We start from the raw sequence: 13138 nt of genomic DNA on the forward strand, positions 1-13138 counted from the left end.
GCGGCATGTGGGGAGCGGGGGCTCGGCGCGCGGCAGGGCTCAGTCTCGCGCCGCCGCGGCTCGCGCCCCGCGGCCCCCCCCGCCCCCCCTCCTCCTCCCCGCTCCTCACTTTGTCCCCCCCCTCCCTCCCTCCCCTCTAACCCCGCACCATGGCACGGCCCCCCCCGGCGCCGCGCCGGCCCCCCCCGCGCCTCGGCGCCCCTACGAGTCAGGTGAGTGGGGTAGGGCCGGGGAGGGAACTTTTCTTCATCGGGGGGGGGGCAGAAACTCGTACTTCTCCCTCCCGGCTGCCCTCTTCCTCTCCTGTCCCCTGAATGGGGGTGCCGTGTGCGTGGGGACGTGGATTCCCACTCTCCCCCCGCTGCGGGTCCGTGTGCATGGGGGGGTCGTTTAGCTCGGGGTGCCGTATGCATTGCAGGGGTTGTTTATTTCCCCCGCCCCCGAGGTTGGGGTGCTGGGTGCACAGTGGGCTTGCTGATTCCTCCCCCACGGCGTGCTGGCTGTACTGCGCGGGGGGGTTGTGCCATCCCACACTCCCGCCTGTGCTCCTGGATGTACCCGGGTGCGGGGTACTGGGTGCAGCGGGAGCCTGAGTGCTTCCCCCACCTCCCCAGCCTGGGGCTTGGCGGGGGGAGGGGGTGTCGGAGGAGGAGGAGGGAGGGAGGCAGCGGGGCTGCGGTGCCCGGCCCGCTGCGTGCCAGGGCCGAGGGCCGGCCTTCCTCCGCCTCCTCTTCCTCCTCCCACCCCCACTGACACCCCCTTTTTTTCCTCTTCCAGGTGTGAGGCCCTTGGTGTCCCCCCCCCCACCTCCACCGCAGGACGAGTCAGCCCCCGCAGCTCCCCGCAGCCTCCTTGCTGGGGGCACCCCTGCCGTTGGGGTTTTCCTTATTTTGGGCTTTTTTTAAACATATATATATATTTTTTTTTTTCCTTCTCGGCCCCCACCCCCTCTCAGTCCTCCTCCTTGCTCCTTCCCTCCCTCTCGCCTCGCCGTCAGGGAATCCAGCACCGCACAGAAGCCAGAGGAACCCAGCCCCAGGCTGAAAGCTGCGTCCAGCCCAAGCCCACCCTTCGGATCGGAGCAGAGGAGGGGGAGGGGCGCGGGGAGCTCTTTTTTTTGGTTTGGTGGCTTTTTTTTTCTTTTTTTTTTTATTATTAGCATTTTTTTAATCCCGCCCCCGAATCGCAGGGGAGGAAGCAGAGTTGGGTCAGGGAGGCTTCCCTGGTTATTTATTCTCTACCCCCCACCTCCCTCACCCCCAACCCTGCAGAGGTGTCTTCTCCTTGGGGGGCCGCCGGCTCACCATGATGTTTCGAGACCAGGTTGGCGTGTTGGCCGGCTGGTTCAAGGGCTGGAACGAGTGCGAGCAGACTGTTGCGCTGCTCTCGCTGCTCAAACGCGTCAGCCGGACCCAGGCTCGCTTCCTCCAGCTCTGCCTGGAGCACTCCTTGGCAGACTGCACCGAGCTCCACATCCTCGAAGGGGAAGCCAACAACCCTGGTGAGTGGTGGCTTTTTGCCGCAGACCTTTTCGAACGACGCTCAAACGCGGGCAAAATTAAAACAAAACAAAAACCTACCCTAAACCACCCCGAATCATCCACGAAGCCTCCCCCCTCCCCCCCGCCCAAGGTCGGGGAGCTGGAGCTCTTCGGCTCCACTACACTAACGTCTCCTCACAGGCTGTTTTTCGAACGACGGTGGCTTATTTCAGTTAGATTTTTCACAGCAAACTACTCCAGTCTGTGGTGTGATGTAACTACGGTAGCGTGAATGATTGGTGTGTGAGGGTGGGTTTTTTTTTCTCCTTCCCCCCCTCCCCTTTCCTCCTTCCATGCAGTTTCCTGTGCAATAAGTAAGTCAGGTCACGTAGAGTCTGGATTTTCTCGGCTTCTTTTGGGCAACGTGGCTCGCTTGGCTTTCTGCAGCGTGCGGGAGAAGCCCCGGCGCTGCCTTAGACAAACTGGTCGCTGGGCTGCCCAGCCCTTCAGGAACGATCCTCGGCTCCACTTCGTTGTTTTTTTGGTGTGCGTTCAATGTATAAATGTGGCAATTCCGATTTCATCATTCAGATCCTGTTTGGACGCTTCTTTTTTTTTCCCTTTCCTTTCCCCCCCCCCTCTCTTTCCCTGCGGCTCTGAATACCCCCTTGTGTTTCACTGGAGCTCGGAGCCAGGCTGGTTTATGTTACTTGAACATAACCGTGGCCACGGGAGAGCGTGGGGCAGTGGTGGGGTGGGTTTTTGGTTTTAGTTGTTGGGTTTTTTGTTTTCAGTCTGGGGGTGGGGGTGGCGGTGTTTGTTATTTCTGCGCCAATTCCGAGTTGCTCAACTCCCGTAGTAAGTCGACGATGGAGTTGGAGCAGGGTGAAAATGGCACAAGTGAGGTTGTGAGTGGCTGCTGCTGCGCCGCCGCGGGGGAACGAACGCGTTTTGTTTATGGGTGTGCTGTGACCCACACGTCTGTGCCTCCCGCAGCTGTGTGTGCGGGTTCATGCAGGCATTCCGAGGGGCTTTCGGCGGAGCTGCTGCGAGAGGAGTTACGGCTGAGGGAGGGCGAAACCTGCCTGCGAGTTGCGTAGTTCTGGTTCTTAACGCGCTCGCTCCCTCCCCCCGAAAAAAAAAATCAATCAAGAAAAGGCAAAAAAAGTGAATCTAAAAGCTCATCCCGTGGCAGAGAATCCCTTTTGTTTTAAAACCCTGGGGAGGGAAGTCTCCGGGTTGCTGTTGCTTTTTGGGTTGTGCGTGTTGAAATGGGGAGCAACCAGCTGAAACCTGACGATAGGAGGAAATTTTGTGGGGGGGGGGGGGGGTGGCTGGATCCCATACAGAACCTCCTCCCTGGATCCCATACAGAGTCCGCAGATCCCAACCGGAGCCCCCGGCGCTGGTGGGATGGGAGGAATGCTGGGTCCTTCTCCAGCTGTTCCCCATTAGAGCACCGCGCCGGCAGGGTTTGGCAGCTGCCTGCGCTGCCATTTGATGACAAGGTCCAGCTCAGTGCCGCCTTCCACCCAGGACGGATTTAAATCCTCCTGCAGGAAACCGAGCCCGGGGCTGCGCCGGCACGAAGGGATCAGGATCGGGTCTGGCTCCGGGGGGGAGCAAGGCTGGAATTGGCCGTTCCCATATATAGCTCTCAGGAATGAGAGGGAGGAATGCTGCCGAGTGCGTCTGGGCGCAGTGCTGCTGGTTTTATAAACAGCTGAAGGGCTGAACCTCATCCATTTGGGTGGGGAGGCCCCGGGGACACACACGCAGAGCAGGGAGGGACCATGCTCTCAAAACTCAGCTGCTCCAGGAGAGATGTTCAGCCTCCCATCCTGGCCTTAGCACAGCCATTCCTGCTGCTCGTTGCTGCCAACGATGTATTTTTAGCTTCTAGTTGTTTATCAGCACTGTAGGGTTTTGTTCTGATTGTGGGCATGGTGGTAGCTGTGTCCCCTGGCTTGGGCAGATGCTGGGGGGGATGGGGGGGGTGTGATGTGCCTCCAGACTACAGAAGAAGTGAATTGTGGAGGAAAATAAGAGTTATGAGGTCTTTGCAGCTCAAAAGTCATGAACAACCATCTCTGTGGTGGCATTTGCTTGCTGTAAGCCAAGGTGGAAACCAGGGGTTGGACCCTTCCCATCTCTACTCATGCAGGCAATCCCTGCTTGTCCCTGTAATCCCACTGACCTTGCCTGGCATGAGGATTTCTCCTGCAAGTGAAACTTGGCATCCAGCCTCCTACCCTTCCCTTGGTGTGTTTGTGGAGCTGCCTGTGCTTTCCCTGACATTCCTTCCAAAAACAAGCTGTTCCTCCAGGGCGTTTGTACTCCCGATAGCACAACCTGGGTCTGCTGAGTTCCTCTTTCTTGCCAAACACCCCTCCACAACAGTTTTCCCATTGGGGGGGGCATGTTAGAGAGTCACAGAGTCAGGTTGGAAAAAGGCCTTTGAGATTGTCAGGTCTAACCCATCGAACAGGACATGTTGTTTTCTGAGGCATGCAGTGTGGTGGTGGAAGGAAGGAAGGGTAGCTGCTCTTTCCAACCCAGAACTGCTGGGAGATAGCTTTTAGTCTCCAGTGTTAATGCTGCCTTCTTCACTAAACCTCTTGTCATTTTGGAATCCTTCCTGTTCTGTGCCCGTTTCCCACTCCGTGACTTGCTTGGCAATGGAATCACACCAGGATCTTCTGAAAAGCAGAGTGTCATCCTCCAACCTTGCATTATGCTTTACTGTTTGCATCCTGGTGTTTGCTGAACTAATTTGGGCTCAATTCCCTCCCAGACTGGGGGGCTGAGGTGGCTCCTGGTATGCTTTCCTGGTGTTTGCTGACCTGGGAGTAAGTGACTCTCTGCTTGCAGGCACCCCCTTAACATCCTCCTTGATGCTGGGGACATGGCAGTGGGAGTGTGCAAGGAACTGTGGGGTAATGGAAGGGCACAGCTTAAATGAGATGTAGGACCTGGTTGTAAGATGTGGTGTGGTTATCTTCAGTGAAGTGTGGGTGAAATCCACTGCCTGGCAAGGGGAGTTGCCAGGAGTTCAAGCAGTGCTGGTCCGGCCGCTGCGTGCTGGTCGGACGTGCCGGAGCAAGAGTCTGGATTGGCCTAAGTGGTGGCTCCTCACGAGGAGCAAGTGGTTTGGTACCTTCAGGGCCTGTTAACTTGCCTCAGCCCTGTTGGGAAGCTGGGAGGGCTGAATTATTGCCCCTAGTTGATGGTTGTTAGGAGGAGATGGCAGCCCTGCTGTGTTCTTTGGTGGTTGAGTACCTTCTTAGGTGTCTCACCGACAACTGAGATCAGTAGGGACTCCCAAGGAAGACCAGAGCTGAAGTCCTCACAAGCTCATGGAGTTGGCCTTGTGAGCCTTCAGGTAACGTGGACCAGGCATGGGAGAGCAGTCCTCTCAACAGAAGTGTGCAGGATGTTTCTTGCCTGGCAGATGCCAAATGAGAGGTCTGCTGAGTGCCAGATGAGGTGGTAAAACCTCAGGGAAGTAAAACCAGCTCTTAGGAAGGTAAAGGACATAGAGAAGCAGGTATGTTTGTTTGGAAGGAGTTCTCCTGCTGTTTTCTAAGTGTAAAGGTGTTTTTGCTGGTGACAGCTGAGCCATCCTTGTTAGAACTGCACATCTGACCTGGCTCTGCTGTGTACAGCCGTGTGTGACTCTCAGAACAGCTCTGAGGAGCCTCCTGCTTTTGTGGCTCTTTGGATACCTGCTCAGGCTTGGAGGGGGCAGATAGAACCACATGGGCCTCCTGCAGATCAGAGCTGTGGTAACTGCATGTGTTATGGGATCCAATCTGTAGTGTGTTGAGTGGTGCTTCTTGATTATAAAGGTAAATTAGAAGTGAGAAGCAAACATGGAAGGAAATCTTCAAGTTTCTTTACTAGGAGAAGAGAGTGAGATTGAGAGAGTGTTTGACATTGGAATGGGCTGCCCAGGGAGGTGGTGGAGTCCTCTGTGGCTGGAGGTGTTGAAGCCAAGCCTGGCTGGGGCACTTAGTGCCATGGTCTGGTTGGTTGGGCAGGGCTGGGTGCTAGGTTGGGCTGGCTGAGCTTGGAGCTCTCTTCCAGCCTGCTTGATTCTATGAATCCAGCTTGTGGTTGTCCTTTGTGGTAAGCTATGGAGCTTTGATGGTTTAACTGGTGAAGAATGCTGCTAATTCAGTTTGAATTGTCAGGTCAAGCCAAACTGCTGTGTGTGGAGAAGACTATGGAAACCATATTCTCCATGCACAGAAATAGAAGTTTCAGGTATTGTACAGTGCTATTTAAAAGCCTGCTGTAGATTCCTTCCTTCTTTCCAGCCTGGCCTTCAGTCCCAGCTGCTTGGAGCTGTCAGGACATGGCAACCTCCTCCAAGCTGTTGGTAAAGGTCAGGCAGGAGCATAACGCCTGCTGTGGTGGGAACAGGACCTGTGCTCCTCCCGTGCCCACCAGCTGGGGCTGAGACACTGAGGGGTGTTTAGGAAGAAGTTCTGCATTGGAATGGGCTGCCCGGGGAGGTGGTAGAGTCCCCATCCCTGGAGGTGTTTAAAAGGAGCCTGCATGAGGCACTTAATGCTGTGGGTTAGTTAATGAGAAGGGACAGGTGATAGGTTGGGCTCGGTGATCCTAGAGGTCTTTTCCAACCTGGTGGATTCTGATTCTGTGTTGGGTATGGCCTCTCCACGGGGTGGACACACACGAAATGCAGTCTGTAGGCTTTTGGCATCGAGTGTGAGATGTGCTGCTCTTCTCACCTGCTTGGGCATCTCCTCTCTGATGGCCAGAGGGGTGAGTGACAGGGCAAGAGGTAACGAGCAAAAGCTTGAACACAGGGAGCTCCACCTAGCATGAGGAGAGTCTCTGTCTTGAGAGTGGTGGATCACTGGAGGGGCTGCCCAGAGAGGTGGTGCAAAGATTGTTGTGATTCTGTGATCCTGTTCCCTGCCCCTGCAGCCTCTGCTGGTTGATGAGAGATGCCCAGAAGCTCCTTGGGGCCCTCCAGGCACCCAGACACCCATCTGCACCGATGAAAGAGCTTTAAGCTCTTGGCCTTGAAGGACAGGAAAGCTTTTGGTGCCCTGTGCACACTTTGCACGTTAAGGCCAAAGTCTTTATTTCGTTTCAGCAGGCTGTCAAGTACCACAGTGAGAGCATCAGAATGACCTAGATTTCTTGTCCTGGGGAGAACTGGCTGGAGGAAGAGACAAGGGTTGTGGGGAGCTGTAATGTCTTTATTTAGACCAAGTGATGCAGCTGGGAAAAATGGGCAAGCACGAAGGTGTACCAGCTCAAAGGAGGGCTTGTGTGGTTGTGTTGGGGTGTTTTTCCCTCCCTGGTGGTAGCAGCCAGGCTATTAAAAGGTATTACATGTTCTTCCAGACCTTTACCTCCAGCTTCCTTAGGTCTCTGTGGTTCCAGCTCTCTGCCTGGTGCTGCCCACTTCAGCTGCAGGCTGTGTCCCAGCTCATGGGGCAGCTCCAGCCTCTTCATGTGCGTTTTGGAGTTCACCCCTAGTGAGCCCCACTGATGGGTCGTGTGCAGAGGAGGGTAACAAAGCTGGTGAAGGGTCTAGAGAGCAAGTCTTAGGAGGAGTGGCTGAGGGAACTGGGCTGGTTTAGTCCAGGGAAGAGGGGGCTGAGGTGAGTCCTCATTGCTCTCTACAACTCCCTGAGGGGTTGGAGTGAGGTGAGGGTCGATCTCTTCTCCCTACTGTCAGGTGTTAGAGTGAGAGAAAATGGCCTGGAATTGTGCCAGAGGAGGTTTAGTTTGGCTATTGGGAAACAATTCTTTCCTGAAAGAGTGGTCAAGCATCTGAACAGGCTGCCCAGGGAGGTGATGGAGTCAGCATCCCTGGAGGTGTTCAGGAAATGTGTGGACATGTTTTAATGGCCATGGTGGTCTTAGATTTATGGTTGGACTTGAAGATCTCGAAGGTCTTCTCCAAACAAAACAATCCTGTGATGGGAAATCATCTCACTGCCCAGTTTGGGGATGGTTGTTTTCCTTGGCTTACTCTTGTGTGGCAGTGCTGAGCTCTGTGTTGAATGCTCTTGGGCTTTGTGAGAGCATCGCTAGGCTGTCCCATGGAATCACCAGAACACAGAACTGTTGAGGTTGGAGGAGACCTTTCAGATCATCATGTGAGTGCTCACCTAGAGTTCACAAGCCCACAACTGTTGCTAAACCACTGCTGCTGAGCCATGTCCCTCAGCACCACATCCATGTGCTTTTAAACTACCTTCAGGGATGGAGACTCCACCCCCCTGGGCAGCCTCTTCCAGTACTTGGTAACCCTTTCTGTGAAGACATTTTTCTTACTGTCCAACCTCAACCTATCATAGAATCAGTCAGGGTTGGAAGGGAGCACAAGGAGCAGCCAGTGCCAACCCCCTGCCATGCCCAGGGACACCCTACCCTAGAGCAGGCTGCACACAGCCTCAGCCAGCCTGGCCTCAAACACCTCCAGCCATGGGGCCTCAACCACCTCCCTGGGCAGCCCATGCCAGCCTCTCACCACTCTCCTGCTCAACAACTTCCTCCTCACCTTCAGTGTGAATCTCCCCACCTCCAGCTTTGCTCCACTTCACCTACAACCTCCTTGCAGCTCTCAAGGTCTCCTCTCAGCCCACCCTGTCAAAACGTGGAGCTGTTGTGGGAGGGGAATGTGGAGGCCAGGAAGAAGAAGAGGGTGAGGAGGAGCTAAGCGCTGTAGTTGGTGGCCTCGATGGGAAGGTTGAAGTGAAGCTCTGTGTTGGCACTGCGTGGCCTCTGCCCGAAGAGGGCTGTGAGCAGCCCTGCCAGCTCCACTCCTTAAAGCCATGGGCCTGGGAGTGTTAAGTGGAGAGGTCTCTGGGCTCTTGGGCGCTGGCTCCTTAGACTCTGCCTGCCCCAGCTGCTGCCGTGCCCTTGGCCCAGGGTTTGTTTGCAAACCTGGGGTTAGAAGCTGCCTGTGCTGAGGGTTTCTGGGGAGTAGCACTGGAGGGGTGTAAGGCTAGAGAGCAGTGTTAGCCAGGGGCTTTGGGCAGGGCTGCACACCCCCGATTCTCTGGCACTTGAAAGGCATTTTTGGTTCTAAAGATGCTTTTGCAGAGTAGCTGTGGGAAGCTCTGCAGGCCAGTGGTTGGCTCGCACCAGCCCTGGCTGGAGGCATGGTGTGAAGATTCCTCCTTTGCTCTTGCCCTGTTCCTGGGACCTAGAGGAGATGCCTTTGGGCTTGTCCTTAACTTTTCTGTATTTTCTTATGTTTGCTTAAAAATGCCTTTGCTTGAGGTTCCTGGCATGTGGCCCTTGCAGTTAGAGAAGGGAGAAGCTCCCCGTGGGTTGCTGCCTTTTGCAGTGTGAATGATGAGGTTTCCTCCTCAGGACAGAGCCAGTGAGGGCCAGCTCGTTTGGGCAGCTCCTGTGTCTCTTACAGAGCTCGCTGGGGGGGATTTCTGTTAGGTAGCAGTGCTTAAGACGAGAGGGGAAATGTAATGAGAACAGCCTGGGTAGCTGCCTTGGAGCATTGTGTGGTGCAAGCAGTTCTGTCCGTGGGTGGGCTGCTGTCTCCCAAAGGGACTTCTATACTTTATAGTATCCTTTTAACCATTTTCAATGCCAGACATCAGGATTCATTTCTCCACTGACTGCAGCTGGGAACAATCCCACTGCTGAAGTGTGTGCAAAAGATGCAGAGAAGCATTTTGTGCATCATCTCAGACCTAAGCTGGAGACCTGTGCTAGGACCAGCTTGATGCCCCTTGATTTCTGTTCAAGTGCCACCCTTTTGTGCAGACTTAAAATCATAGAGTCATGGAATCAAGCAGGATGGAAGAGAGCTCCAAGCTCATCCAGCCCAACCTAGCACCCAGCCCTGGCCAACCAACCAGACCATGGCACTAAGTGCCCCAGCCAGGATTGGCTGCAACACCTCCAAGGACAGCCACTCCACCACCTCCCTGGGCAGCCCATTCCAGTGCCAATCTCTCTCTCTGACAACAACTTCCTAACAACATCCAGCCTAGACCTGCCCTGGCACAACTCCAGGCTGTGTCCCCTTCTTCTGTTGCTGCTTGCCTGGCAGCAGAGCCCAACCCCACCTGGCTACAGCCTCCCTGCAGGCAGCTGCAGGCAGCAATGAGCTCTGCCCTGAGCCTCCTCTGCTGCAGGCTGCACACCCCCAGCTCCCTCAGCCTCTCCTCATCTTTGAGATTGAAAAAGCAGCTGAGATGAAGTTCTACCCCAGCACTCAGGGTGTGGTGAGGCTGTACACATTGAGGGGCAGGAACTACATGGGGCATCACTGATGGTGGGTGGCTGTCTTCAATCCATCAAGGTACAGATTGATGAGAGAGGTCAAGGAGAGCTTTAGCTCAGCAGCTGAGTGAGAACCAACTGTGGAGCCATCGATTAAAACAATCTAATTTACAAATACACTTACCTTCAAATGAGATTAAATGGATGGATGGGGAAAGTGCTCTGCTTGTAGCTCAGGCTGTTGCCAGTGGATGATCATCCGCGCAGTTAGAGCTGAGCGTGGCAGACCTCAGCACCTGGCCAGAGCTGCAGGCCTGTCTCACCAGTTTTGTGTTACACCTTTGCTTTTGGGCCAGTTGCTTTGGAAATAGCTGAAGCTCTGCTCAGCAAAGTTTTTGCTGAAGCAGTTGGTGAAGGTTTCTGTGGCCCTGATGGATCATGGTGCAGACTTCCATCTTCCTACAGTTTTCCAAGCCTTTTTTTCCCCTCTCCATTTTCTATCAAAAAAAAACCCCTTCCTTTAGTCTGTGGCCAGTGAAAGCAATTTTTCCTTCCCAAGCTGACAGTTGCTTGCTGTTGGTGTAACTGAAATAGTAGTTAGTGTGAGCACTTGCTTTATTTTAGGGTGCGTTCGTCAGTGCTTTAGCTTTGCAGCTTCATGCTTGGGTCTAATGTTACCACAGAGAACTGCTGGCAGTGAGGACACCCTTTGCACATCTACTGCACCTGAACCCCAGGGGTCAGAGCTGACAGCTCCAAGGGTTGGATTCATCAGAGTGTGGAGAAGCTAAAGTGGCTGCTGGGCTGGGTTTTAGGGTTCCCACCTGATAACAGCAGTTTTCTCCCCACTTGCATGGTGCTAAGGGTGTGCAGAAGCCTGCAGCAAAGCACAGGTCATCATCTTTGAAACTCTTTCTGTCTGCAGAAAACCAGGAGTGGGGCTTGGCAGCAAGGGGTCACAGGATCACAGGATGTTAGGGATCAGAAGGGACCCAAAAAGATCGAGTCCAACCCCCCTGCCAGAGCAGGACCACACAGTGTAGCTCAGGGCACAGGGGAATGCATCCAGACAGGCCTAGAAAGTCTCCAGAGAAGGAGACTCACAGCCTCTCTGGGGAGCCTGTGCCCGTGCAGCTGGAACAAACCTTTACGTGGCTCTAGCCTCAGGTTGTGACAGGAGGTTTAGGTGAACATTAGATAAAGTAGCATCTCCTAAAAGGTTGCCAAGGCCTGGAACATGCTGTCCAGGGAAGTGGCACAGCCTCCCTGAGGCTCTACCTCAGGTAGAGGAGGTAGAGTAGCCCTGGAGGGCTTTAAAACCTGTGTAGATGTGGTGCTGAGGGATGTGGTCTAGTGCTGTGTTAACAGTTGGACTCGTTGATCTTAAAGGTCTCTTCCAACCAAAACGACTCTGTGAAGCTCTTCCATGTACCTCTGAGTTGTGGTAGTGCCCTTTGTGTTTCCTTTGTGTTTTCAGTGAACAAGCTGGAGCTTTGTGTTCTGTCCTGGTGATGCAGGAGCTACTCAGGCATCCAGAAGATGCTCAAAGAGGCTGTGGTCCCTGATGGGGTAGATGTGCAGGCTCCAATGCTCCCTGCTGTTCTCTGAAGCGCTGATGTGTTTAGCTTTGCAGTCCTAAGAAGGAGACCTAGCGATTTGCAGAGGCCACTGCTGAGCACAACTTTGGCTGTGGCAGAGAGCCAAGCTGGTGCCTTTCCATCTTGGCCCTGGTAGTGACAAATAAAGTGGAGGTTGGAGTGAGCAGATCCGTTGCCGGCTTTCTGTTTCCTCCTCTGTAGCAGATGCCTGATGTGGAGGGGCAGGACCTCTTCAAAACAAGGTCGGGATTGTTTCTCTGCTGGAGAATGTGATGCTGGCTTTGCTTTGGAAGGGGTTTTAAGGGCAGAGGGAGTTGCTTCTCTCAGAGGGGATTGTGAGCTGGGTTTCCTGTCCTGGAGCTTGGGATGATCTTATCCATGGAGTGAAGCTGGAGATGGGTAGGTTCAGCCTGGCTGTGAGGAGGAAGTTGTTGAGCAGGAGAGTGGTGAGAGGCTGGACTGGGTTGCCCAGGGAGGTGGTTGAGGCCCCATGGCTGGAGGTGTTTGAGGCCAGGCTGGCTGAGGCTGTGTGCAGCCTGCTCTAGGGTAGGGTGTCCCTGGGCATGGCAGGAGGGTTGGCAGTGGCTGCTCCTTGTGGTCCCTTCCAGCCCTGACTGATTCTGTGACATGGTGGTTGTGCTGCTGCTCTGTGCAGTCTTCTCTGATTCTGGGTGATGAGCAGGAAATGGGCCTGGCTGGGGGAGGGGGTGCAGCTCTGGAGGGAGGAATCCCAGTCCTGCTTTGTACCTGGCTGCGTAGGCAGGTGTGTGGGCTTTTGCCAGGTTTGCCATGGAGGAGGCAAACACATCCAGCGCAAGATGTGAGCTAAGGATTACCAGCATGGCTTCACCAGGTGGTGAAACACTGGCACAGGGTGCCTGCAGAGGTGGTAGTTGCCCCATCCCTGGAGCCATGCCAGATTAGGTTGGACAGGGCTCTGAGCAACCTGCTCCAGTTGCGGATGTCCCTGCTGACTGCAGAGGAGCTGGACTGGATGGCCTTTAAAGTTCTCTTCCGACCCAGATCGCTCTGTGGTTGTATGCCTGGTGCCCAGCTTGCAGTTTGATCTGTGTATGTGCATGTAGCAGCTCCATGGTATGGTTGCATGGAAGCTTTTGGTGAAGGTGTCTGAACTATAGCCTGTTTCTTTTTCTGATGGGGCTCTGTGCCTTCAGAGCTGTGTGAAGATGTGGTGTGGCACTTCATCTAAGGCTGCCTGGGCTGGGGGCTCCTCTCTGGTGTGACCAAGGGCTCCACTCCTCTGATGAGGTCATAGAATCAGTCAGGGTTGGAAGGCACCACAAGGAGCAGCCAGTTCCAACCCTCCTGCCATGCCCAGGGACACCCTACCCTAGAGCAGGCTGCACACAGCCTCAGCCAGCCTGGCCTCAAACACCTCCAGCCATGGGGCCTCAACCACCTCCCTGGGCAACCCACTCCAGCCTCTCACCACTCTCACGGTCTGTAGACTTAAGACCTCGAGTTGAAGCTGGGATGATGACTGTGTGCTCTGCTGCTGTGAAGTCTGGCTTCTGCCCTTTGTGGGCTGTTTAGGACATGTGCAGTGCTTGAGCACAAAACCTTTTTGTATTCTCTGACAGTAATCCTCGGGGCAGAAAAAGACCTTTCTCCTGTGCTTGCTGCTGTGCTCCAACAGACTCAGGGTTGTTTTGTGTTGAGTGTGGGACTTCCTGCTAGGAAAGGGATGGATGAATGGTGCTGCTGGCGCTGTTGGAACGAGAGCTGAGCCAGCTTCTGCTGCAGGCTGTCAGACTGGTGTGGGTCCAGAGGAGAACCGTGAGGATGATCAGAGCCTGGAGCACT

The 13138-nt window shown here is 54.6% G+C and overlaps 1 protein-coding gene across 4 annotated transcripts in view; it reads left to right on the top strand.

Moving 5' to 3' along the window:
• The window catches only part of SAMD4A (sterile alpha motif domain containing 4A), a 160559-nt gene continuing 147421 nt past the window's right edge, over positions 1-13138 (top strand). For 2 of the 4 annotated variants that reach the window (XM_064145795.1, XM_064145966.1), the window contains exons 1-2: positions 1-212; positions 778-1501. In XM_064145795.1, the coding sequence (XP_064001865.1) occupies positions 1306-1501 (196 nt within the window). In that variant the 5' untranslated portion in view covers positions 1-212; positions 778-1305. The remainder of the gene's footprint in view (positions 213-777; positions 1502-13138) is intronic. The other 2 variants (XM_064145882.1, XM_064146055.1) reach the window with 1 other exon arrangement.

The sequence above is a fragment of the Pogoniulus pusillus genome, chromosome 1 (genome assembly GCF_015220805.1).
Source record: "Pogoniulus pusillus isolate bPogPus1 chromosome 1, bPogPus1.pri, whole genome shotgun sequence".
NCBI lineage: Eukaryota > Metazoa > Chordata > Aves > Piciformes > Lybiidae > Pogoniulus > Pogoniulus pusillus.